Here is a 25,169-nt window from a genome sequence, read left to right as displayed (position 1 = left end):
CTGCACTTCGTTTCGCATGCTCCGTGCAGCCCCTGCCGCCTCAAACGTTACCAGCATCGAGAAGAGGGGGCGGTGGCGCCGCCCACCTGCGCCTCTGGTTCGGATGCCCAGCCGGCGCGGGAGGAGGAGGAGACACCGAGATGAGGCAACAGAATGTGAGGATGGGGATGCAAACCCGATCTACTTTTAAAACGTCCAGATACAACACTTGCAACATACGTCCGAAGACAAATAAAACACTTGAAACATGCATCTGAAACACTTACAAAAACCCATAAAACCAAACATACGTAACATCCATATAAAACACATGCAACATATGTGTGAAACATATGCAACATCCACGTAAACATACTTGCATCATACGTGAAAAAACAGATGAAATATTGGGAATATAAATTTGCAACATACGTGTACAACCATTGCAACATCCATATAAAACAATTGCAACATACCTATGAAACATCTGAAACATAAGCTTACAACATACATTTTTTATCCTTGTTCTTCCGTACTACGTAGCGCAGACCGGGGGAACGACCGGTTCCGACCAGCTGGGGGCTGAGGATGGTGACGCAGCCTAGCAACGGTCAGCTGCGCCTGGCCTGGGCGCGGCGAAGGACAAGGCACGACATGGCGTGGCGGGGGATGGAGGCACCGTGTTGGATGGCGGCGGCAACACACCGGAGTGGGGCATGGCGCGGGATGGCCGTGGCACAGAATGGGACACGCGACGAGAGGTAGAGTGGAATGAGCGGACGGTTCAGGGTTTTTTTTTAGCGTGTCCGATCTAACGGACGTTCTCACCCTATCATTATCGAGAACAAAAGGGCCGGCTCATCCAGCTGCATGGTTATTGCTTCCTTTTTTTTTTGATCGGGTTATTGCTTCCACTTTGGCTGTACGTACAGGAGATGAGAGGCTGGACGATAAACGAAGGGCAGATATTACCGATCAGAATGAGACGGTTTGGATCACTTCATGACGTGTATGAAATAGACTTTTCAGTGAGGTTTTGCTTTATAAAAGATATAGATTTGTCACTATATGTCTGAAAAACAAAAAACCAGGATAAGTGAACTATAATCACATAAATTTGGCAATATTCTAGACAGTCTTTTCTTCCTAGTATTTCATAAAACCTTGCGACATGACACATTTGCATATGACACGGGCCAGCATGAACATCCACTCATCAGTTTGTTTGTACTCGTACTACTCCTGGGAGAACAGAGTAAGATATCTACTCATTCTTGCATTAACATTGATCCAACCTTAGTCTGCTCCCCCTCTCAACTATAGATTATAAAGCTAGCAAGGCACTAACCGCCAGAAGCAAGCTCACAACAAAAGCTGATTATACTTTCATCTATATATAGTAGGAGAAAAAAAAAACGTCCAAATATAAAAACTAAAGCCTGAAAGATAAGAAAAGCAGTAAAGTCAACTGCAGCCATTGCAGAAAAACAAAAGTACTCCGGATGGAGGTATTGCTGGCAGCACTAGTGGAATGTGTCTTGAATTCTATAGTTCCTGAATAGACATTTCCATTTACAGAGGAAGAGGACGACGTAGTCTGATTTGATGCCCCAGTGTCCTTGCATGCACCCATTGGTGCCCCAGCCTGCAGATATTCAACAAAAATCACCAATATGAAAAAAAAAAGATGATAGAATTCGTATGCTCCAAAAGAGAATGTTGGACGGTCTTCTCGAACAAATCAGCCCTGGTGCTAATAATCATAGAAAACAAATAGCATGCTAACTCAAAAGGGACAAAAAGTGTCCCAGCATTAAGAGTTAAAAAGCGCTTTGCAATTACGTGGCAAGCAGCAATGGTGTCACAACCACATAAGGTGCGGCCATTGATTCTGTCTTGAACATCAAAAACACCACCACCATCGCTTCGCTGCACATATCACAGTAAGAAAATTTCTATTCCATACAACAAAGGGTATCTTGTTTGTAACTGTGGGAATCAAATATTACCATGTAGAAATTCACAGCTATGAAGTTCGGGATTCTATTTCCAGCTGCAGCATAACAAGCTTGGGCCATTTGTGGTAGCCCAGAGCTCTCTTTACATGCTTCATTCTGCACAGGCATCGTGGGGAAGTAATTTTGCAGAAATAGAGATGCAGACCTTGAGTTCAGTGGCTGTGATTCCTTCCTGTTTGGACAAGAACCAGGCACAATCCCTGGATCTCCAGCTGCCATGATTATGAGAAATGAAATATGAATTTGGATACAGAAGAAACTCTTATGTTTGTCCTTGGTGTGTGGTAGGCAACAAAGTCAATTGTGGATGCATTATAGTTGGGTAATAGTTACCAGGGTAATTACCACTTCATTTTTCAGATGGCCACCAGGTCAATCTGAGGAATAATATAACCTCTTTGTTAGGAATGCAAATTCTAACCTTGAAGCTTGTCTGGCAATAAACAAAAGTCATAAACCAAACTCCTGGTGTCAAAACAAATTTACAGCTATTTTTAATCAAATTTTATCATGTGAAGTTTGTGCAAGGACACTTGCTACTTAATTTATTCTCTTCTTAAGCCATAAGATATTTCTATTACTAGTGTGCATAACATGATTACCAGTCAAAAGATTTCGAGCAAAGCTGATCCTATACTGCCTCTGTTATGGTGGGGAACGTCTACAAGAGGAGGGACAAATCTAGTGGCTGACGCATGCGCGAGAGTCGCCGTGCGCGGGAACCACGACGTCGGTTGGTCAAGTCCGAGTTTCAGGGAGTCTAGTTGAGTCAAGGAGATTTGGTTAGCTAAGTTTGTTAGGAAATCAAGGGGATTTGTTAGCAAGTAATAGTCGTCATATGTAAGGGCTATAAGAGTCCCAAACCAAGTTAATGAAAAGGAGCCCAGGATTGAGATTGCATCTCCCTTGGGCGCCTGGTGGTGTCTCTCTCGTCTCCCTGTTCCTCGTCTCCCCGTTGTCGCCGAGATCGATCTCGATCACGGCGCCGACTCGCCGCAAACCCACGCGCCCCCGCACAACCGTCGATCCTCCCTACTTCCTCCGCAGTAAGGCACGCCGTAACAGCCTCAGTTACCATAACTTGCATTCCTTAAATCCTTAACTCACAACAGGTGAAGAAAGAAGATCATAAAAAGAAAATTCTCAAATGTGAAGACTAACAAATAGTGAACTACAACATTTCTTGAACTGTTTTCGCTCTAAATTATGTGCCCAGATTAAACCAATGATTATATAAGAATCTCATGGCCTGTGAACAGGTCTATAGCCTAGTGGTCACAGGAGCGTTAGTAGCACCTCGCTGGGTTTGACTCACCGTGAGAGCGAATTTACATAGAACTGGGTTAAAAATGATTTGGTACATGGGCTGAGAGAGAATTTAAAAATGATTTGGTACTTACATTCATTCTCTACCAAGTAGCTCCATTGGTAAGCTATTCCTTCACTAGCCTCCTTTAAAGCATCAGAAGTAAACACCAGCAACCTGCGGTTTTTTGCAACCATATCTGTGACACTTGGCCAGTCCTTGCCACCAGTTGGCATTTCCGAGATGGGATACCAATACTTCATCAAGTCAGCAGCAGTAAAGACCTTGCTCAGTCCCATCGGTGATTGAACATAATCCTCAATAAATATTGTTATGATCCCTGTGGGATTCTCGGAGAGAAATGCTTCCACCTCTTTTAGTGTGTCAACTGCTGGTACCTAACATTATATTTAAGTTGAATATCTTAGTTTGGGGCATTTCGGAGCCCATGTAACATCTCTTGAAGTTTCGGATAAATTTAGGAACCAAGAAATAAACTATGGTTTGCTACATTTATTCACAGCAGTTGAGGTCTAGGTGCTATCATAAAAATTTGGGAGCTTCGAGCTCAAACATATAGTTACAGAATAATATACCTACATTGCATTCAAGATAGCCTACCAAATTCTGGGATAGGCCATAAACTGGTAAGTATCTGCAAAGAATAAACTTACGAAAGCGGTGAAGTTATATCATTGTGTCAAGGGCCTCGACGCCCAGGGTAGCCGGCCCTTGGCTACGGAGGTTGTAGCCGCGGTCCGTGTCGTCTCCGGTGAGGTTTTGCCCCTCCACCGTAGGTTTGGTTAGAGAGAAGAGGGAGATTAGGGATAATGATCTTTCTTAATTTGCAAAGTGCTGGATACAATAATAAATAGCCCATGGCTGGAACGGCCATGCCTACAATTTAGGAAAGCCAACAAACTAATAGGAAAGCCAAATAACTAATTGCTACTTGCTAAACTTAGCCACTAACGGTGGCCTTCCCAGCCGAGAGCTGGGCGCGCTCTGCAGCGCGGCGCACGTCACGCGCACGGCGTCTCACGTACGTGCGCCCCCACATGACATCTCCCCCTTCCTCGAGAGCCAGCGCGTCCTCGAGCTGGAAATCTGGGTACTTGGCGGAGAAAGCGTCGACGTCTTCCCAGGTTGCCGAGGCAGGCGACTCGCCCTTCCAGTGAATCAGCACCTGGCGCACACCGCGCGCTAGGCGCGTCTTGACGGCGCGTTCTGGCTCCGGAATGACAGCACCATGGCGGACAGCAGGGAGCGGTGGTGGTGCATCCGGCGGTGAGCCATGGAACGGCTTGAGTAGCCCAACATGAAACACGTCGTGCAGACGGGCACGCGGCGGCAGAGCGAGGCGAACCGCGACGTCGTTGATGAGCTCGGTGACGCGGTAGGGGCCGTAGAAGCGCGGGCGCAGCTTGCCGGTGACGGACTGGGGCATAGAGGCCGTCGGTCGATGGCGTAGGCGGAGCAGCACCCAGTCCCCCACCTTGTACAGCACTTGGCGGTGGTTCTTGTCGTATTGATGCTTCTGGACCAGCTGAGCTTGCTCCAGGCGGGCGCGGATGTCGGCGAGGAATTCATCCCGCTCTTCCAGGGACTGCGCGACAGCGGCCACCCTGGTCTCTCCCGGCGTGTAAGACCGGATGGATGGGGGATCCCGGCCGTAAACGACGCGGAATGGCGTATCCCGCAGCGAAGACTGGTAGGCGGTGTTGAAGACGTACTCCGCCCATGGCAGCCACTGGAGCCACTGCCTCGGCCGGTCCCCAGTGAGGCATCGCAGGAACATGATGATGACGCGGTTGGCCGACTCGGACTGCCCGTCGGACTAGGGGTGAAAGGCTGTCGTCATGTGGAGCTGGGTGCCCACCAGCCGCATCAACTCGCGCCAGAAGGTGGAGGTGAAGACAGTGTCCCTGTCCGACACGATGGACTGTGGCACGCCGTGGAGACGAACGATCTCGGCGAAGAAGACTTGGGCGACCGACTCCGCGGAGTATGGGTGGGACAGCGGGATGAAGTGGCAGTACTTGCTGAACCTGTCCACCACCGTCAAGATGACGGACTTCCCCCGGACCCGAGGCAGCGCCTCCACAAAGTCGAGGGCGATGTCAGACCACACGCCTTGGGGCACGAGCAGCGGAAGGAGGAGGCCTGCCGGATGGAGATGTTCCGACTTGTAGCGCTGACATGTAGGACACGCCCGCACCCAGTCCTGCACGAGCTGTTTCATGTTAGGAAAATGGAAATCTCGCCGCAGTCGGTGCAGCGTGCGTTGAACGCCTTCGTGTCCTTCCGCGTGAACGGCTGCCAGCAGCTCGGGCAGCAAGGGCGAGGCCGGTGGGATGTACAACCGCCCGCTGAACTGGACGAGCCCATCCACCAGCGCCCATGGTGAGCCTCTGGAGCCCGCGGCGAGCTCTTCCTGGAGGGCGACGAGGGCAGGGTCAGAGGCCTGTGCCTGGCGAAGCCTGTCGATGAAGTCAAAATGTGGAGCCGATAGCGCCAGGATAGAGCCCTCCGTTGGTGTATCACGGCGTGACAGCGCGTCGGCCACCGCATTCGCCTGGCCCGGCTTATATTCGACCGTGAAGTCGAAGCCAAGCAGCTTCCCCACCCAATGGTGTTGAGGTATTGTCGCGAGCCGCTGATCGAGCAGGTATTTAAGGCTGTAATGATCAGTCTTGATGGTGAAGCTCCGCCCCCAAAGGTACGGCCTCCAGTGCCGAACAGCGTGCACGAGGCCGATCAGTTCACGCTCGTAGGCCGCAAGCGCGCGATGGCGAGGTGCCACCGGTCGACTGAAGAAAGCCACAGGGTGGCTGTCCTGGACCAGCACGGCCCCGAACCCGTGGGAGGACGCGTCGCACTCGACGATGAAGGGCTTGGAGAAGTCCGGCATGGAGAGAACGGGGGCGGTGGTGACTGCTTCTTTGAGGGCGTCGAAGGCCGCCGAGGCCTCACTAGACCACAGGAAGCCTTCCTTCTTCAGCAGAGCGGTGAGCGGCGCGGCGATGGTGCCGTAATTATGCACGAACTTGCGGTAGTACCCCGCCAAGCCGAGGAAACCGCGAACAGCGCGGGCCGAGCGCGGTGTCGGCCAGTCCCGCACCGCCTGGACCTTGGCCGGGTCCATGGCAACGCCTGCCTCGGAGATGACGTGGCCCAGGTACGCGATGGAGGTACTGGCGAAGGCACACTTGGCGCGCTTGAGGAAGAGTTGTTGGCGCTGGAGCTCGCTGAGGACGGCGCGGATGTGTCGAAGGTGGTCCGCCCATGTCCTGCTGTAGATTAGGATGTCATCAAAAAACACAAGAACGAACCGGCGGAGGAACGGGCGGAGGACGTCGTTCATGAGCGCCTGGAACGTCGCCGGCGCGTTGCACAAGCCGAACGGCATGACCAGGAACTCGTAGAGGCCGTCGTGGGTGCGGAAGGCGGTCTTGTGGATGTCGGCAGGCCGCATCCGCACCTGGTGATACCCCGAGCGGAGATCCAGCTTGGTGAAGAAACGCGCCCCATGGAGCTCATCAAGGAGCTCGTCGACGACAGGAATTGGGAAGGCGTCCTTGACCGTAATTGCGTTGAGGGCGCGGTAGTCGACGCAGAAACGCCACGACCCGTCCTGCTTCTTGACGAGAAGGACAGGGGACGAGAACGCGGAGTCGCTGCGGCGGACAATGCCCTGGGCGATCATGGCGGCACACTGCCGCTCCAATTCATCCTTGTGGGCCGCCGGGTAGCGGTAGGGGCGAACGGCTACCGGCTGCACACCGGGTTTGAGGACGATGTTGTGGTCCCGGCCACGCTGTGGAGGTAGGCCAGAGGGCTCAGCGAAAACCCCCTGGAAGGAGTCCAACAGCTCGTCGAGGAGGTCCCCTGCGCCGGCTGTGGCTGCGAGAGACGGAGCCGGGCGCGCAGCCACATCTGACCAGCACACCAGTCGGTCCTGGCGAGCGAACGACAGGGTGCGTGCCTTGAAGTCCCACGTGATCGGCCCCAGGGTAACCAACCATTGAGTCCCCAGGACGACATCGTAGCCCGCCAGCGGCAAGACGAAGAGATCCACCTCGAACGCCTCGCCCTCGACGGAAATGGTCGCCTGGCGTAGGACGCCGGGGCACTGGAGCTTCTCACCGTTCGCCACAGTGGCAGTAAGGCGCGGCTTGGGCTGGATGGCCAGTTTGCAGAGGCGCGCCGCCTCCTCGGCGATGAAGTTATGAGAGGAGCCAGTGTCAAGGAGGGCGGTCAGCGTCACCGCGCCCACCCGCACCCGGACCTGCATCGTGTCGCAAGGCGGCACCCCGACCACGGCCTGCAGCGAGAAGACCGGAGCCTCCGTATCGGGGCCGTCCAGGGCGGCGTCTTCGTCGTCGTTGAGCGTGACCCCGGCTATGTAGAAGAGACGGCGGCAGACCCGATTATGGCCGCGGGAGTACTTCTCGTCGCAGTTATAACACAGCCCCAAGCGACGGCGTTCCGCCTGCTCCTCCGTCGAGAGGCGTCTCACCGGCTTGGGCTCCTGGCGGGCACCCCCGGCGGCCATTGGCGGTGGTGGCGGCGGTGCAGGAAGCGCGAGACGCGGAGCCGGTGCTGGGAGCAGGCCGCGGGGTGCCGGCCGGGCAGGAGCCGGCGCCAAGGCCTGCCTGTCAAGCTCCATCAGCTCCACCTGGCGGGCGAGGCTCATGGCGGCCGCGAGCGACTGCGGATTGTGGATCCGCACCGCATGGCTCAGCGGCGGCAGAAGACCCCCCGTGAAGAGCTAGACGCGCTGCGTTTCCTCCAGGGACCCGGCGCGGGGTAGGAGCGCCTGGAACCGGTTCTGGTACTCCTCCACGGTGCCTGTGCGCCGGCACTCCGCGAGCTCGAAGAGGGGTGCAGAGCGCAGGGGCGGACCGAAACGCAGCTGGAGAAGGTCCTTGAAACGGCTCCACCAAGGAACGCCCTCGTCATCCCGGAGCTGGAGGTACCACAGCTGGGCCACGTCCTCAAGATTATACGAGGCCATCCACACCTTCTCCTCTTCCATGATCCGCTGTTGATGGAAATAAGATTCACAGCGGCTGACGAAGATGAGCGGATCGACCGTACCATCATAGCGCGGAAAATCCATCTTCTGGAACCGCGGAGGGCGATCGTTGTGGTGCTGGCCGTCCATGCCCCCGCCCGGACCTGAGGACGATGAGGACTTGTCCTTGTCCTTCTTCAAGGCCGCGACGTCGGACTGCAGGGAGGCGATCGTGCCGGTGAGGCTCTCGATCATCTTGGCGATGTCGGCGTTGGAGGGATCCGCCATGGGAGATGTAGCGGAGGCGGCTGATGGTGGGGAGTCCGGTGCGCTGGGAATAGGCGCGACAGAGGTGGGCAGCGTGGCAGCGGAGGATGAAGCGGCGGCGGCGGCGGACGAACGGGATCGGTGTGACCGTGATACCAGGTTGTCAAGGGCCTCGACGCCCAGGGTAGCCGGCCCTTGGCTACGGAGGTTGTAGCCGCGGTCCGTGTCGTCTCCGGTGAGGTTTTGCCCCTCCACCGTAGGTTTGGTTAGAGAGAAGAGGGAGATTAGGGATAATGATCTTTCTTAATTTGCAAAGTGCCGGATACAATAATAAATAGCCCATGGCTGGAACGGCCATGCCTACAATTTAGGAAAGCCAACAAACTAATAGGAAAGCCAAATAACTAATTGCTACTTGCTAAACTTAGCCACTAACGGTGGCCTTCCCAGCCGAGAGCTGGGCGCGCTCTGCAGCGCGGCGCACGTCACGCGCACGGCGTCTCACGTACGTGCGCCCCCACATGACACATTGCCCTAGCAGGGAGTGGCAGAGCCATACATCATCGTTGAAGTCATACATATCAAGCATCAATCCCCTGACACCATTCTGCGAACAACACCATTATGAATTGCTTGATGACACACCTGAAATAAACAGAGTGGCCCGAGGAATAATTTGGTCATGGATCCAGAACCTACCCTCAATTGGTTGGTGACGGAGTCCTCCTGGTTGTAGAACGTGACCCTCTCAACCCCAGTGCGCGACTGCTCCCCGAGGATGGAAAAGGAATTGTGGGTGACGAGCCATGAGTACCTGTTGAAGGGCAGCCCCTTCACCTGGAGCAAGAAGCGAACCCTAGATCAACAACAAAGTGGTCACAGAGAAAGAAGGGGGAAATTACAAGAGGGGAATGCAGTGCACTACAATGGAGGTGGGCTGGATGGCTAGGTCCCTGATGCAGGAGAGCTTGGTCCTGCCTGCGGCGGGGCAGTTGCCGCAGTAGAGGCCCGTGCCGCAGTCGCTCACGGAGGAGCAGGAATCCCCTACCTACAAACGATAACCAACCGAATCATTAGTTCATTGACACCCAGCAAACGATAACCAACAGAATCATTCGTTCATTGACACCCAGCGTTGAAGTGAACTCTGGCTCCGAGAGCACGAGTTATGCACCCAGATTAACTACTCGGAAGGCAATTTTAGAATCAACAGAACTGTAGCAAGAACTGAGGCCAGATCCGGACAAAATTTTGATCCACATACTTACAGGCAGCCAGGTATATACATCCAGGAAGTGTCGAACACCGTAGCAAGAATCGGACCGCAAGCGGGGTGCCCTTAAATCCGGCTTAATTCGCTTCTTTTTCATCTGAAGCAGTATTTTTCTCTTCAAATTCCTTCCGATTGATTCAGACCTTTAAAATTCCTCTGAGCGAAGGGAGCACAGGAGGGAAAGAGGGACAGGTACCTGGCTGGAGCAGAGGATCAGCAGCAGCGCCATGTGGAGCGAGAGGAGCACGGAGACGGAAGGGGGGAGCAGCGGCGCCGCCATCCGCTGCTGCAAAATCAGTGGAGTACAGGCCAGGCCAGTAGTGATCAGTACAGTCGTCACTGTGAGAGCGAGTGATCTGCGGACAGCTATATACTGACTCTTTTTAAAGCATGATAGCCCCTGCTCTACTTTGGCTTCAGCCAAGGAAAAAACTCAAGCCCCTATATGGAACGTACTTTTTTTCAAGTTATTAAATGCATCCTAGGTAAGACTGGAAAATGGAAGTAGATGTCCGAATTATTCGATATTTTATATCCTCTAATACTTGTAATATGAATATCTATGTTCGTATCTGTTTCTAATGAATGCTAAATAGATGTATCCGAATTCGTTTTTCAGTATTTTTCTCTATCCGATTTTAGACCCCTATTGATAAAACCATGGAATATCTGACATTTATTTGTATCCGCAAAGAACAAAGGTATAAAAAATCTATTTAAAAGTTTTGTCTCATCACTAGTGACTAATTGTTTAATTTTAATATTTTTAGTGATGCATTGAAACTATTTAACAGTATATCTATAATAACTTTTAATATTAATTTAATATTTTAATGATACATAAAGATTAAGTTAATTTTAGTATTTTTCTAATTTGGTTTAAACCAAATATATTTTTTGTACTAAATTACTTTAATACTTTAATTTATTTATTTAGTTGTGTAAATTGTTTTATATAATTTATAACTTCATGAAAATATTATATAAATAATGATTGGTTAATTGATATATTTAATTAGAGAAGTTGGTGTTTCTGCTTCTGCTCCACACTCCAATGGTGATTTTACCCTCACTATTTTAACTTTGTAATTTTACCTCCGTAATTTTGAAATGAAACAGCCTTTTACCCTGCTTTGGGACACCGTGAGCACTGAGTGAATTAAATGGTAAAAAAAAAGAAAAAAGAAAAAGAAAAAGCACCCACACCAAAAGACAGGCATACCCCTCGCATTGTTTCATCCAGTCCCTTCTGCTCGACTTCCGCTCGACGGCTGGAGCACGCGACTGGGTTTGGTGGCCGCTCTCGCCGGCGTCCTTTGGGCGGCGCTCCACCCGGCGCCTGGTCCCGTGCCTCCCCTCCCTCTCCGCATCCTCCCCCTCACGACCGAGCAGAAGCAGAAGGCGGGCCTCGCGGGCACGCGCGCTCCCGGCCCGAGCGGGCGGGCGGCCGGCGGCCGGCGGCTAGCCCTCATCGCGGCTCCCCCGGCAGGCAGCGGCGGCCACCCTCCCCGGTGGGTGGCACCCCCACCCCCGCCCCTGCCTCCCCACCCCCGCAGTAGAGGGCGCGCGGCCCTGCTTCCCCTAGGCCCTAGCAGCCGAAGAGCGCCCCGTTCTCCTCCAGCAGAAGCTTTCCCATGGCTGAATCGAGCTTCTTGCTTGATTTGGTTTCTCCGGCGGAGCTGCGCAGGGTTGGTGGCTGTGTGCCGTGCGCTTGTCATGTCCTGAGAAGCAGATTTAGAAGAGAAGGGGGAGCTTGAGCTGTAGGCGGATTAGGACCTGCCTGATTTGGTTGTCGATGGGAAAAATTCATATAGGAGAAGAACTTCAGTTTACTTACTCAGGTGTTTATATAGGAGAAGAATTTCAGTTTTTATATAGGAGAAGAATTTCAGTTTACTTACTCAGTGTTTTACCATGCCCTGCTCTCTAAAATGTGTAGTCTCTGAAATCTAATTCTGAACTTTGAAGCCTATTGGAAACCTGTTAAGCAGTAGGTTTAAGTATTGAATTGAATTGAATTATGTTGTGAGATGCTGCTTATTCAGTCATAGAAAATATAACTCAAGTTTCTTTTCAAGACGTGAGATCATTATAATCTTTATTATGTGCAGGATGATTTAGTTCTTGCAATATCAACAGTTCTTTGTGTTGTTCTAATAGACTGTATAAACTACAGAGGACAAACAACTCTCTGTGATTTTCATGTTTATCTATCATTTTGTTTTCTGTCATCTGAACATCACCCTATCTGTTTGTACCTGCTGCTATCTGTCATCTGCTTGTATTGTATCTGTCGCACTTCGGAGAACAGAGCTTGTAGTGTGTTGCCATGTATGTGTAATTAGAATAGGGGTAAAAACACAAATATTCTAAATAAAATAGGGGTAAAAACGCATGGGCAAAGTTGTCCTCTGGTCCAAAAGTTAACACCGTTAGAGAAACTTCACAGAGCAGGGGTAAAGTCTGTCTTCGTTTTGACATCGCAGGGGTAAAGTTACAAAGTTTTAAAAAAACAAGGTCAAAATCACTATTTCGCTTCAAGGAGTAGAAACGCTTAAACCCCATTTAATTATGAAATATCTATTGTTAACTATATTATTTTTTATCAGATATCTTTGTCTATGTTATGTACCCACATACTTTAATCTCTAGTTGTAAATAATTTTGTAATTAAAAAACATTGAGAAAGCAAAATGGCTACTTATTACCTACCATTCTTATTTAATTTCTTCACTTAACCTACCATAAAGAACTCTGCTGTTGACCTACCAAGACGGTCAAGCATGTTTGCTTCCGTCTACTAAAATTTAGTCTCTCTCACATTAAATGTTTGACATTAATTTAAAATATTAAACGTAGACTAATTACAAAACTAATTGTACAGATTGAGACTAATTTACGAGACGAATCTATTAAGCCTAATTGAGCTCATGTTTAGTCTTTCTAATTAGTATCTAAATACCCGATATGTATCTAGTCCCGGATCATACACAGTTTCATTTCATCGGAAGAAAACTTTTGGCACTCGTTACAGTACCTCTCTTCTCCGTTCTATTTGAGATCTGACTATTTCTCGTGGGACTTTTCCTTTTAAGTGTTACAGTAACTATTATTGAGCAAAAAAACAGTGAGAAGTGACAAAGAACTGGAGAGATTTCTATGGTCCTGCCGGCTGCCGGCTGCCGGACAACCGGAGGACGGAGAAGTGGAGAACAAAAGCGGCAGCTCCTCCAGCTTGGAGTAGTCTCCTAGGCAACCCGCAACCCCTAGCCTAGACTGATACAGCCGAGGCTGTCTCCTTCCCGGCCACTTCGAGCACCTCCTTGGCCCTGTGCGCCAGCTTCTCGCAGATGTTCCTGGCGATCCTCTTCTGGAACTTGCTGCTCTTGAGCCACACGATGCCGACCAGTATCTCGCACCGGCTGCTCGGCGCCTCAGACGTGGCGCTCTGCACGTTGTACCTCAGTCCTCAGATGGACCTGTGCGCACAGCTAGTCACATCACTGTCCCACGTACGTGCTCGCTCGCCGATCTCTTCTAACATGGAATCAACAATGGCGCGCGCGCGTACCCGGAAGTAGTCACCGAAGGGGACGTTGTGGAGCGTGACGACATCGTGTATGGTCCACCCGCCGCCGTCCTCCGCCGGGAACTTGAGCTGGGTGCTGACCACCTCGCCGCCGAAGATGGACATGTACCGGTTGAACTTGTAGCTGACGTGCCGCTCCAGGACGCCCGGCCTCACGGCGTCCCACGGGGTGGCGGAGTAGTCGAGGCAACCGACCCAGCTCATCGTCCTCGTCTCCAGGGCTCCCCCGTCGAACACACCCATGAGCAGATCAGCCTGCGATAACCGAAGGTTCAGGTTTTCGGAAGCACATATACATAGCCGCATGCTGACAACTGAATTCGATTCTGCTTTTACATTGTCTATCTCATTATCTGGCGTAGTTACGTTAGTGAAAGCAACAGCTGTCCTATGTAGTCCTATGTATGGTAAGAGGAGCATTTCAACTGATGACGCGCAGGCTAAGCCAAACCAAAACTGATAAAATCCTGTCAGCAAAAGAGGCAGTCAAATAAGCATAAAGATCTAACGTACGTCAATCGGATGTTCCAAAGTATACTCCTTCGAGAGAGGCACGTCTCCAATGCTCAACACAGCTTGAACAGCATCAAGATCAACGGAGCTCGCATCTTCTTCACGATCTTCTTCCAGTTTGGACCTCTGTTCAATGGCCGACGATTTCGTTTTCCACAGACCAATTATTGTCCTGTGATAGACAAGAAAAAATACACAGTTTTTTCATCGGTCAGGGCGTCCCAGTACTGATACTGATGGCTAAACAAACAATTGAGAGATGACCACCTGCTAGCCTTGCTGAACGATGCAAAAAGAGTGGAACTGAAACTTCAGTCTCCTTTCCTTGTCTTGGGACTTTGCACCACTCTTTGCGTCGAGTCCCCGGCCACTCTTCAGAATAAACAGTAGCGATGGGGTGCCTACGGTTGTGAAAGATGGCTGTAGCACTTCGATCTCCTCCACGTCTTCCCACAGAAAGAAGAATTTTGTTTTGTGTCCAAACAAATTAGCATAGAAACCAACTATTCTGGCGGACACAAACAGCAGCAACCAATTACAATTTACAATTACAAAGTGAGCATTCATACACAAGTATGACTGTATGAGTGTATGACATGAAAACTAACAAATAAACTACTTGTGTGAGATGTCATGTTTTAGTTGTCCAAAGAGCACAGGGCAGTAGCTATGGTCCATCGCATCATCAATTAATTATTCTGTGCTTCTAGTAAAATGCTGATCTTGCAGAGTTCATAAAGCCAACCTTGACGGTAAAACCCAGCACTTGTAGAGAATTTACCTGCAAAGGCAGCTTTCTTTTCAAGGAGCATGCATAATCTGCTATAAGGAATTCTTCGTCTGGCAGATTAAAAAGGTTCAGGAATGTTGAATTTCTGTGAGGTGACCGAACATGCAACTGCAACACATGCAGGCACACTGTCAAGAGGGTTACTACACGTGAAGGGATCATGAGCACAAATTATCGGAAGTTACCTTTTTACCAACTTCCTTCTCCATCTTACTCAGGTATTCTCTCATTGATGTCTCTGGTCCTTTTGTGTTCTCTAGAAATACTCTCAAAATCTCAAATGTAACCGACTCTGACATGTCTGGGCAAGTTTTCCCTCCAGGGGCACCCATATGTCTGCCAGTTCTACTGATGTGTGTTTCAGGAAATTAATTTCAGCATGTCCAAGGGAAATAGCCAAATCGAGTGGACCATCGAAATTGAAAACTTCAACATCCATCACGGCAGGTGGTTCTTCCATGGCATCAAATTCCATTATCTCTGCAATGTTCTTTCAGTTTTGTTACAAACGGTAAATCAGATAAGACTACAAGTGGTGCTCTACAATAGCTAGCGCAATGTAAACCTTAACAAAAAACTTCAAATAAACTTCTGGCTATTTAAGAGCCAACCATCAATATATCATCCAGGTGGGGGACTCTCTCCCGCCCAGTCGACTTATCAAATCAAAAAAAAAAAAAAAGATAAGACTACAAGCTTAATCATAGGTCTGCAATGCAACGTGCTAGCAGGTGAAATCTACTCACCGTTCCATTGAGGTTCCTGAGTCTGAAGTTGAACAGAACTTGTTCTTGTTATGCCATTACAGCTGAACACAACATAAGGGTCAACTGATCCACATGAAACGGGTGGCATACCTCTCTGTAACCTTGCCTCTACAAAATGAGACACCATATTCAGTAAACGCTGTAATTGAAGGACTAGTATGCCAGCTGTGATCAGCTCTCCGAATGAGTCAGGTAGATCTAGACCATTGAACTCAAGGCCCATGATCGGGCCTGGTTTTGACAGAAAGATGTGCACAAGAACATATAGTGCAAATAGCACCGTTGAAATGGCAGTTAAATTGCAAAAATACTTGTAAGCAAGCCTGATATCTGACTGGTGTTCTACCTGCAATGGCGCCAGCAACTGATCTTTATCCATCCCTACAGAATCAGTCATTTTGACATGCCTAGACAATACTTCAGCAAAACCTTCGAAATTTTCTTTCAACCCGTCTCGAACACTCCCCTCAATCATGCTTCTCATCATGGTGCTCTGAAGGAACTCTACATTGTATGATACAGTCAGATGCGCGCTTTCTTCACCTCCTGTGATAACCCGGTGCTGTGGATTATCTTGTAGAGCAAATCAACTGCAAAACAGTTCCCAAAGGGCACTTCAGGAGTACGAACACGAGTCATAATGACAAAATTCTTGCCATCTGCTTTAAGATATGTCTGCTCCTCACTCGTCCTGACAGCTTTCATAAACTTTGATGCGCCTTTGGTGTATTGACATGTCCTAGTTAAGCTAGGAGGATCCATGCTCTTCCATGTCCACGGCTGCTCCTCATAGTCCATGGTACCTTGAAGCTCACGCAGATCTTTCAAGAACTGAGAATCAGGTTTGAACAGAAGATAGTTCAGTTCTTTTGACTCCACAAGGTAAGTGTGCTCAAATATGATGCCGCCGTCAAGATCTTCTGGCATTTCTGGTGTGCTTCTAGATTTCATGATCTCCATAGCTTGTTCAAAGCTAGCATCTGGAGCCATATGTTCGGTGTCACTCGCACCATTTGCTGTTGCCGTACTAGTCTCTGCTAGGTCATCAACTTCAGTAATTGAATTGGAATCTTCTTGTATGAAATGGTCAGTGTTATCTAGAGAAGTCCGCTCTGTGTCATGGCTCCTGGGAGAATCAACCACCCCACCATTAGAACTTGAATGTTCCATATCAAGTGATCTCTCCACTTCGGCATCGGTGTAGCTTCTGGAGCTCGAAGAAGGGGACATGTGGACGACAGAATTGTCATTGTTTTCTCCATAAAGTGAAAAGCTGAGGAGAATTTTCCCTGGTTGAAAGCAATACGAATAAAATCATTACGGATAGACCATTCGTGTGAAGTAATGGAAAGTGTAATCATCTTATAATCTGTATGGCTCTAAAGTGTGCCCAGTATAACCATGACTAAGCAGTCCTTAACCCTTTTTTTTAAAGAATCTGGCAGGGTAAGCAGTCCTTAACTGAAGAAAGAAATATAATAGCATATACTGAACATCTGAAACCTTTTTTTTTTTGCGACATCTGAAACCTAAAGTTGTCTTGAATTGGACGGGACCTGAAATTGGATCATATCTACGGTTCAGGTACATACTAATGCTGTTATAAAACTAAAACGTACCATCCGTCACTAGCATTTCGATCCCAAGTTAAAAGTGGTCAATCCTGGGCATGCTTTCCGACAGACACTAGTTTATCGCAGAAGCATCCCTACCCACAGGACTAGGATCAGCATTCCATCAGTTTACAGTCTGCTGTTCCGTAAGCATCTCGGTTAACTAATTATCACACACGGATGCGACCGACTCCGTACTTGCTAATGACTCACGGTTACGGAAGTTTACGCCTGACAGCGGCATGAGGGAATCCGAGCGCTACGCTGCACTTGCGTGCAGCAATTGGCAAAGACGCGCGGTGGCTTCGTCCAAAAGCCTGCCGCGCGCGCCGACCAGAACGATCGAACAACGCATAAGCATGGCAGAAATTAAACGTCAACCGTATCATGCTCGCGAAAGCAAACTTGTGCACCCACCGCAATCCGCCGCAGCTTCGTCGCCGCCGCCGCCGTCGACGACGACGCCGCCCTTCCGCCGTCCGCCTCCGCCCTCGGGCGGCAGCTGCAGCGTGAACCACGTCGGCGGCACGGACCGCCTCTCCCCCGGGGCAGCAGCAGCGGTGGCGGGCGGCACGGGCAGCCTGACCGTGCCCACCACCTCCCTCCCGCTCCCTCCCCGCCGCCGCCACGCCACGGCGACCTCGAACTCCTCCTCGTCCCTAGCAGCTCCGTCCGCCGCCCCCACCGCGAACACGAACTCCTCGTTCCACGCCGCCGCCGCAGCGCCGCCAGCTCCTCCGCCTCCACCGCCCGCGTCCGGAACCGCTGCTTTCCCACCGTCACCTTCGCGTAGAACAGCACGCCGCCGCCGCCGCCGCGGCGGCGCCGGGAGATCGCGCGCCTCGAGCACGTACACGTAGAGCCGCATGGCGATCGCGCGGTAGCTAGCTTAGCGCACGCCGTGGACGAGGGACCCGGCTCAGAATTAAGTAGTGGGAGCCGGGATAGTCCGGCGGGCTGGGGAGCGTGGTTGTAGTTTGGAGGTGGCGGTTGCGGGTCTGGCCGTCTGGGGGCCCTGACTGACGTGTGCCGAGCGCGCGGGCACGCGGCGGGAGGAGGAGCGCGACACGCGGCGCTGTGGATGATGGGGCGCGGGGCGGTTTGGGTTCGGCCTTCGGCGTCGGCGTCGGCGTCTTCACTCTTGACTGGGAAAGGAAGGAGGGTCGCGTTCGCGTCGCGACTTCGAATTCTTTGGGCCTTCGAGATGTCAGATGTCCGTGCCTGCTCGTCGTGCTGTCACTTGTGTAGCACATTTCACATTTGCCCATCTCCCTACGGATGACGTCGACGCCCGGAACAGAGGAATGGAACCACCGCCGGTCTCGTCTCTCCAGAAGTAGAAGCGGATAAAGGCAAGACAAAACCACCATGAACGCATGGCTTGCCAACAGCAACTCTTATCGGGCTTCGTCGAGGAGCGCCCAGTAGCGGTTCGCCAATCTTCACGACTTCACCGGCGCTGGGGAAAGGAAAAGCAGGCAGTAACACTACTCGATCGTAGCTACAGGTCCATACTTTCAAAGCATTTAGTTTATATGTGAGTCAAAAAATTTACAATGTATACTCCCTTATAATGTCTTCAATGGAGATAAAACATTGAGATATATTCTACCGAGACAATAGACAAAAATTGCCAAATGGAAGGAGTGTAATCCAATAGGACTGACCTTTTGAAAACTCAAACGACTGCAAATGCTTGTAATTCATAGTTCTCAATAAGATCCATATCCTTCCCCATAAATGCAATCCATAATCATAAACAGATCTTTACATTCATAAACTGGACTACATGTTAGATTACTTCCGGCACTGAGGACGATAATGTACACTACATGCAGTCTAATCTAGTAATCTACACTAATTGAGATCAGTATGCCCAGGCCAAATGCATGCCTGTTTGCTGCATCTTTTGAACGCAATATTACCGTAGACTGAACTGCCTCAGCCGCAGCAGCATCTAAGCTGAAGCCAACATCCCAGGAATATGCAGTAGGCAGTCTCATGGGCAGCACAACCCGCAGAGCAGATTTTCCTCGAAAGACCAATCCGCAGAAGTGATAAATCAATAGCTCACTCATGTCAAGGCCTGATGCGTAGTATGAGATCAAACTCTTTTTTGAACTTCACCGAGCATATCTTGTTTTAGATCTGGAACAACACATCTATATTAGGTATAAAAAATAACAAATTCCAGGAAGCATTAATCTTGACACAATACAATTGGAGCAATATGCAAAAGGCAGCTTACTCATCACTTCAACAGCAAGAAGATCAATTATTCCCCTTTCTTTTCTTTCGTTTCTTTGAGGTGTTGGGGGCAACATTGGTTGCTGGTGCAGCAGGTGGGGCTACAGGAGCTACTGCTGGTGGAACTGCAGGGGGGAAGGGCGGGAACACCAAGGGATGTGGGTGCATTGGTACTAAAAACATTCCTGGGGCCACAGCTGCTGAAGGTGGCGCCATAGCCATCACTGTTGGGGCTGCCACCATTGGAGCAGATGACACCACTGTGACTGAAGCCACTGCTGCCGTCGGAGTTGAAACTGATGTTCCATTGCCAACTTCTTCTGTGGATGGCTTCGAAAACTTTGCACCTTTTTTACCAGCAGAAACTGGACTCTCTCCAGGCCTTTTCTCTTTTCGAGACTCCTCAAACTTGCGCACTTTCTCCTTAGCTTCTTTCATCACAGAAAGGACGTACTCCATCGCATCAGGGTCAGTAGCTCCCATTTCCACAATGTCAGCAAAGTACTGGTGTCCATGCTTGTAGAGATTGTCCGCTTGATCTTCCCGAATGTTTTCTGGGTTTGAGCCCTTACCTGTATCTTTTGCAGCTTTCGGTGAAATGGGGGTTTCCTTAGGTTCCTCGGGGCATTTGTAGTCCTTCCGCCATCGATCAAGAACATATTTGGGAGGTATTAGCATCACAAGCTCTTGCTTCAAGACAGCAAGAGCATGACTACACAAAATACCTTTAAACTGGAATGACCTACAGATGCACCACACTTCTTTCTCAGCACTGTTATACATCACTCTGTAGTCAAACTTCCTCTCCTTTCCAATTACTGTTACCGTGTATGTCACTATTGAGCCATTCCTACTGACTTCAGTGCAATTCACATTCATCAGCTGCTTCAACTGATCCTGGAATTTCTGGAACATATTTATTGTATAAACATTTGCAAATTGCTCCTCAAACAGAAGACCAGACAGGACTTGTGGCCTTTGTTGAAATGAACGGAAATCATCATAGGCTTCTCGATCAGACCTGAGCTTCATAGCAGTATCGAATTGTTCAATGAACGTCCTTTATTGTGGTTTCTGGTGTAATATATCCATCAAAAAAGGCCTCCAATCGTTCACTACGACGAACAGTGGAGATACCAGCCCAGAAAGTATCCTTTACATATGCTGGTACCCATTTTGCCCTCTCTTCAAACAAGGTTGTAAGCCACTGGTTATCATGAAGATTATATTGATTGATCATTTCAACCCACTCCCTCTCAAAATCAGCTGATGTAATTGTATCATAGACTACTTTTTTCATTCTCAGACTGACTGCTTCTTTATCCTCAACTCTTCCAGACATTTCAGGAAGTTCTTTCATTATATGCCAAAGGTTGTATCTGTGCCGAGTATTTGGAAATACTTCACTGACAGCTTTGACTACTGGCCTTGAATGAGTCGTAACAACTGCTTCCGGTGCTTTATCATTCATACATTTTAGCCATTTTTTGAATAACCATGCAAAAGTCTCTGGAGACTCGTCTCCAAGTAGACCACATCCTAACAACACAAACTGCCCATGATGGTTGATTCCCAGAAACGCGACCAATGGAATGACAAACTGATATGTCAAATAGACAGTATCAAAGCAAATAACATCACAAAAGTGTTGATATGCAACTCTGGATCTAGCATCAACCCAGCAAACATTCTTGAGCCGACCTTCATCATCCATGTCCCAGTTGTAGAAGAAGTTGGAGTTTTGAGCTTGCATCTTATCAAAGAAAACTAAGAGTGCCTCAACATCACCCTCTGCAAACCTCAACTTTCCAGTCTTCCCTGCCCCATCAATGGAATAATTCGACTGGGAGAAGGATTTCACCATGAAATCTTTGTTTTGGTTGGGTGGCCTGCCTCTACCAGAGTGAATCTTCGGGTTCAATCGAGTTTTGGCATTGAATGGGCGGTGCTCCCTTTGCCAGTCAGGAAGATCTTTAAAGCACATCATGAATCTGACCATCTCAGGATTGCATGGGTGGTTATGTTCCAACTCAACAAAAACCACTTCCCAATGGTTCTCACTGGCATTAAACTTCACTACCATCATTGCTTTGCAACCAGTCTTTGCAACAAGCCTCCTTCGAGCTTTGAGGCCAGGCTTAATCCTAGCAATGCCACCTTTGTAACAAACAAATGTAGCACGGTATTTAACCCCATCAACACTGTGGGAAGTCCTCTTTGAGACCCCAAAGCCTGCCCGATAGCCATACTCTAGGTAGAATTGATATGCCAGATCAACCGTCTCAAAGGTCATGCCAACTCGAGGGCTGACAACCTCATGCTTATCCAAAACTGTGCTGTTGTTCTCAAAGGACATGGAGCCATCCCTAACTTGTAGTTGCAAGCTGCTCCTGGAATAAGGGTCGTTATGAAGGGTGTCCATTGTTTCAGGTTATCTCATCCTAGGTCAACATAACTGAAAAACCAAGAAGTCTGTAAGAAGAGGTTCAAATAGACCACAAAATAAATGCTTTAGTAAAGAAACCTATATTTTCTTAAGCATTTCAATTTAAACTAAACAAAACATTACTTGGACAACACAAAGAATAAGAAAATACTCCATCCGTTCCAAATTATAAGTCAGACTTTTTTGGTACATCCATTTTGCTATGCATCTAGACATATGTTATATCTAGATGCATAGAAAAATGGATGTACCAAAAAAGTCAAAGCGACTTATAATTTGGAATGGAGGGAGTAGCAATTGACTTATATGAGCAAATAGCACTACAAACTAAAATCCTACATAGACATTTGAATGGGATTATGTGAAAGCATAGTGCTCCTATTTTCCCTAGGATTCATTCCATTCCGAATGTCTCGATTCACAAAGAACAATAATCTAACGTATTGATTAATTGTGCACTAGGTATCATTCCTGATGATTTAGACGTCAAAGAACATTTACTCTCCTCTTTTTTTTTGGCAAAAAAAGAGAGATAGAAAGTGGGAAATTATGGGAGTAAACCCTTCATTGTCCATAACTCCCAAAACTGGAGCACAAACCCAATTTCATCCAATTGTTAATCTCTCTGAACAAAATGTGTGATGCAGTTGTGAGTAACGACCAAATGGAACACTAAGAATCAAACATCAATCCCAAATAAGAAAGAAAAGGCATTTAAGTGCTTTCAGATTCATTGGGATTTGGCAAAAGGTTGCTTGTTTAACAGCTAACCGTCGGCAGTGTCGTTTACCAATCACCATATCATGCTTGCCCTGGGCCTGGATAGGTCCAGATATTTGTAAAGCAAATAGCGAATGTCACGCTTTCACGCAGAGGCAGTTTTCATTTTCCAAATGAGAAGTTTGCTTTTATATGAACATAAAGCCTGAGAGCGTGCAGCATGGTATCTACTATGATACTATCCAACTGCTATAAAGGTGTTACATGCATAGCTGTCGTGCAAATACAAGTTGAATAGTTATGACGAAATTTCATTTATAGTGACAGAGAAATTTGATAGATAAGCTATTGCAACTAGAGGGCAGGGCTTGTTAAAAATGCATGAATACTAGAGCAATCCATGATCATGCTATCTTTTTGTACCAAAATCCTTACATATAAATGGGATAACACCGCAATGCTGGATTGTGTTTCATAGGTCAAGACAATACAAGCCTTGAACTTTCAATTAATATGTTCAGGAAAGGAAGAGCATTATAACAAGGAGAAAGTGATGGGAATATCACTATTCTTGTCATGGTGTATACATGGAATCTAAATTCCTAAATTTGAAAAAAATAACACCATGGAATATATATCAGCTTGCTGAAGAAGTTAAACTTCTCAGAGGATAGAACACGAGCACTAGAGTGGAAACAAAACTGTTGCCACAGCCTTATGGGGAACAGACAGAGGCGGGCCAAATTCGGGTCATGGGTAGTACAGTGCAGAGTGGCGGATCTGGTGAATTGGCACAGCCAGGTCACCAACTAGGACCTAAACCACCCACACCAGGGCACATACTGACAGGGGCAGACCTGGGCCTAAGGCCTTAGGGCCCAGGCCCTAGTCGTTGGCCTAGTAGCACTTTATACCCCATATAGTTTTAGGGCCCATAAACGAAGGCACAGTAAGAAAATGACTAGGGCATGCTTCCCAGCAACCAGGATTCGGCCTCCCGTTTCTCCTGACTGCGCCCGAAGTGCTGCAATATGGAGTCACAGACACAGGAGAAGCCGAGAACTCGAGAAGGGGAGTCAGCAACAGGCGACGGCAACCCAGGGGCCACGCTGCCACCGCGCCAGCCGCTGAGGTCGCCATGCCGGCATCCGCCACCAGCCACAGCATCACGCCGGCCACCGGGTCATCGGCCTCCGACTCTGCCTGGTTGCCGGCTGCTGGACGTGGAAGATGTATGCTCAATTAATCTTTGTTTTTTGTCACCTTTTCATTTACATTTCCATCTTTTGCATATCCAGGTCTTGATGCTGACATGGAAGATGCGGATGAACCACCTCACTACTCACTAGGTATTTATTTTTCATGCTTATTGTGCAATGTCCTTAACGGTTTCAGTTCAATCATCGTATCTATTAGAAATTTTACCTTCATTTTAGCTTAATGGGTAGTTTTCACTGCTAGGTAGAGACCCTAGTCATGAGCAAATCCTGGGTCCGCCACTACATACCGTCAGACAACAAAAGTAAATAAAGCATTTTCGCACACAGTTTATATGGTATTTCAGTTCCACACTTTATTGTACATGGAAACATGAAGCGAGAAGCGATAAAATAAACTAATAACGGTTTGGTTCATCCTCACCTCATATCTTCATCAACAATAGCACCAGGGGCAGATCAAGTAGAGGGGCATGGGCGTACACAAGTAGAGGGGCATGGGCGTACACAAGTAGACCCAATATTTTTTGCAAAAGTTAGAAGTTTAGCAGGCATCAATAGCTTGAGGTTAGAGTTTGAGAACTCGGTTTCGCACAGCAGACAGGGAAGAGGAGGAGGAGAGGTGCGTGTGTGTTGTTGTTGTTGTGGTGGTGGTGGTGGGTGGGTGGGTGGGGGGGGGGGGGGGGGGGGGGTGGGGGGTGGGCGGGGGTGACCCGATCTGGGAAAAGGGAGTGTCGACCTGGAGTGAGGCACTGTCGGCGGTGCGACTTGCGAGCCTGCCGGCGGCGGCGGCGGCGAACGGACGAGAGGAAAGCAAGGAGGGAGACGGGAACAAGGGAGGTGGTGGACGGTTGGCCTTGGGCTTCAGATAGATTTTTTTTTTTTTCTAATTTGCTTCTAGTTAAAGCCCACTGATATAGCTACCTCCGTTCTAGAAAAAAATATATAATTCTCGTTTTTCTTTGGAGAAGTCAACTGATTTTTTATATAAAAAACTACTAACATTTTTTATACAAAATAAGTATTATTAAATTAATTATATAATATATTTTCATAATCATAAAAAATATTGGAGATGTAAATGCTAAAACTATTTGCTATAAATTTGGTTAGATTTTAGCTAGTTTGACCGTCACGGATTTCATAATTGTATTTTTTTGTGGGGGTGGTCAGAGGGACTAAAGCAACTCCAATAGCTTGACTAAAATTAGCAGTCAAATTTCATAGTTTAGCTATTTTATAAAATAGAAAACTCCTAAAAAAGAAGAGGTCTACAACAGCCTTGCTATTTCTCATCTTCAAATAGTTAACGCCCATAATTGGCTTTATATGGCCACCTAAAATCAAGGGAGCTTCCTATTTTACAAAATAAGATAGCACATTTGTTGAAGTCTACTTTTTAATATA

General features: G+C 48.4%; 1 protein-coding gene and 2 pseudogenes across 2 annotated transcripts; all 3 read right to left on the bottom strand.

The window, feature by feature from the left end:
• Positions 1–1,115: 1,115 nt before the first annotated feature.
• LOC136490790 (PI-PLC X domain-containing protein At5g67130-like) lies at positions 1,116–10,213 on the bottom strand. Of its 2 annotated transcripts, XM_066486980.1 has the most exons (8): positions 10,057–10,207; positions 9,856–9,957; positions 9,513–9,635; positions 9,287–9,424; positions 3,398–3,701; positions 1,989–2,209; positions 1,822–1,908; positions 1,116–1,624 (listed from the first exon to the last, which is right to left on the bottom strand). In XM_066486980.1, the coding sequence occupies exons 1-8, from the start codon at positions 10,138–10,140 to the stop codon at positions 1,412–1,414; spliced, it is 1,272 nt and encodes a 423-aa protein (XP_066343077.1). In that variant the 5' UTR covers positions 10,141–10,207; the 3' UTR covers positions 1,116–1,411. The 2 variants fall into 2 exon arrangements, with proteins under 2 accessions (XP_066343077.1, XP_066343078.1); XM_066486981.1 differs by lacking the exon at positions 9,856–9,957 and having other exon boundaries at positions 1,124–1,624; positions 10,057–10,213.
• A 2,654-nt stretch (positions 10,214–12,867) lies between these two features.
• LOC136490789 (C2 and GRAM domain-containing protein At5g50170-like) lies at positions 12,868–18,673 on the bottom strand (annotated as a pseudogene).
• A 122-nt stretch (positions 18,674–18,795) lies between these two features.
• LOC136490788 (protein FAR1-RELATED SEQUENCE 6-like) lies at positions 18,796–24,424 on the bottom strand (annotated as a pseudogene).
• Between the last annotated feature and the right edge of the window lie 745 nt (positions 24,425–25,169).

The sequence above is a fragment of the Miscanthus floridulus genome, chromosome 11, assembly GCF_019320115.1.
Source record: "Miscanthus floridulus cultivar M001 chromosome 11, ASM1932011v1, whole genome shotgun sequence".
NCBI classification, from domain to species: domain Eukaryota; kingdom Viridiplantae; phylum Streptophyta; class Magnoliopsida; order Poales; family Poaceae; genus Miscanthus; species Miscanthus floridulus.
The sequence above is the reverse complement of the archived record's forward strand: the minus strand, read 5'-3'. Positions and strand labels throughout refer to the sequence as shown.

Excerpts from the sequence above, each read along its gene's own strand:
- LOC136490790 (XM_066486980.1), bottom strand. The coding sequence starts at position 10,140 with ATGGCGGCGCCGCTGCTCCCCCCTTCCGTCTCCGTGCTCCTCTCGCTC. Across the intron at positions 9,958-10,056 it reads TGATCCTCTGCTCCAGCCAG|ATGAAAAAGAAGCGAATTAA; the intron begins GTACCTGTCCCT and ends ATACTGCTTCAG. Across the intron at positions 1,625-1,821 it reads ACACCATTGCTGCTTGCCAC|GCTGGGGCACCAATGGGTGC; the intron begins GTAATTGCAAAG and ends GAATATCTGCAG.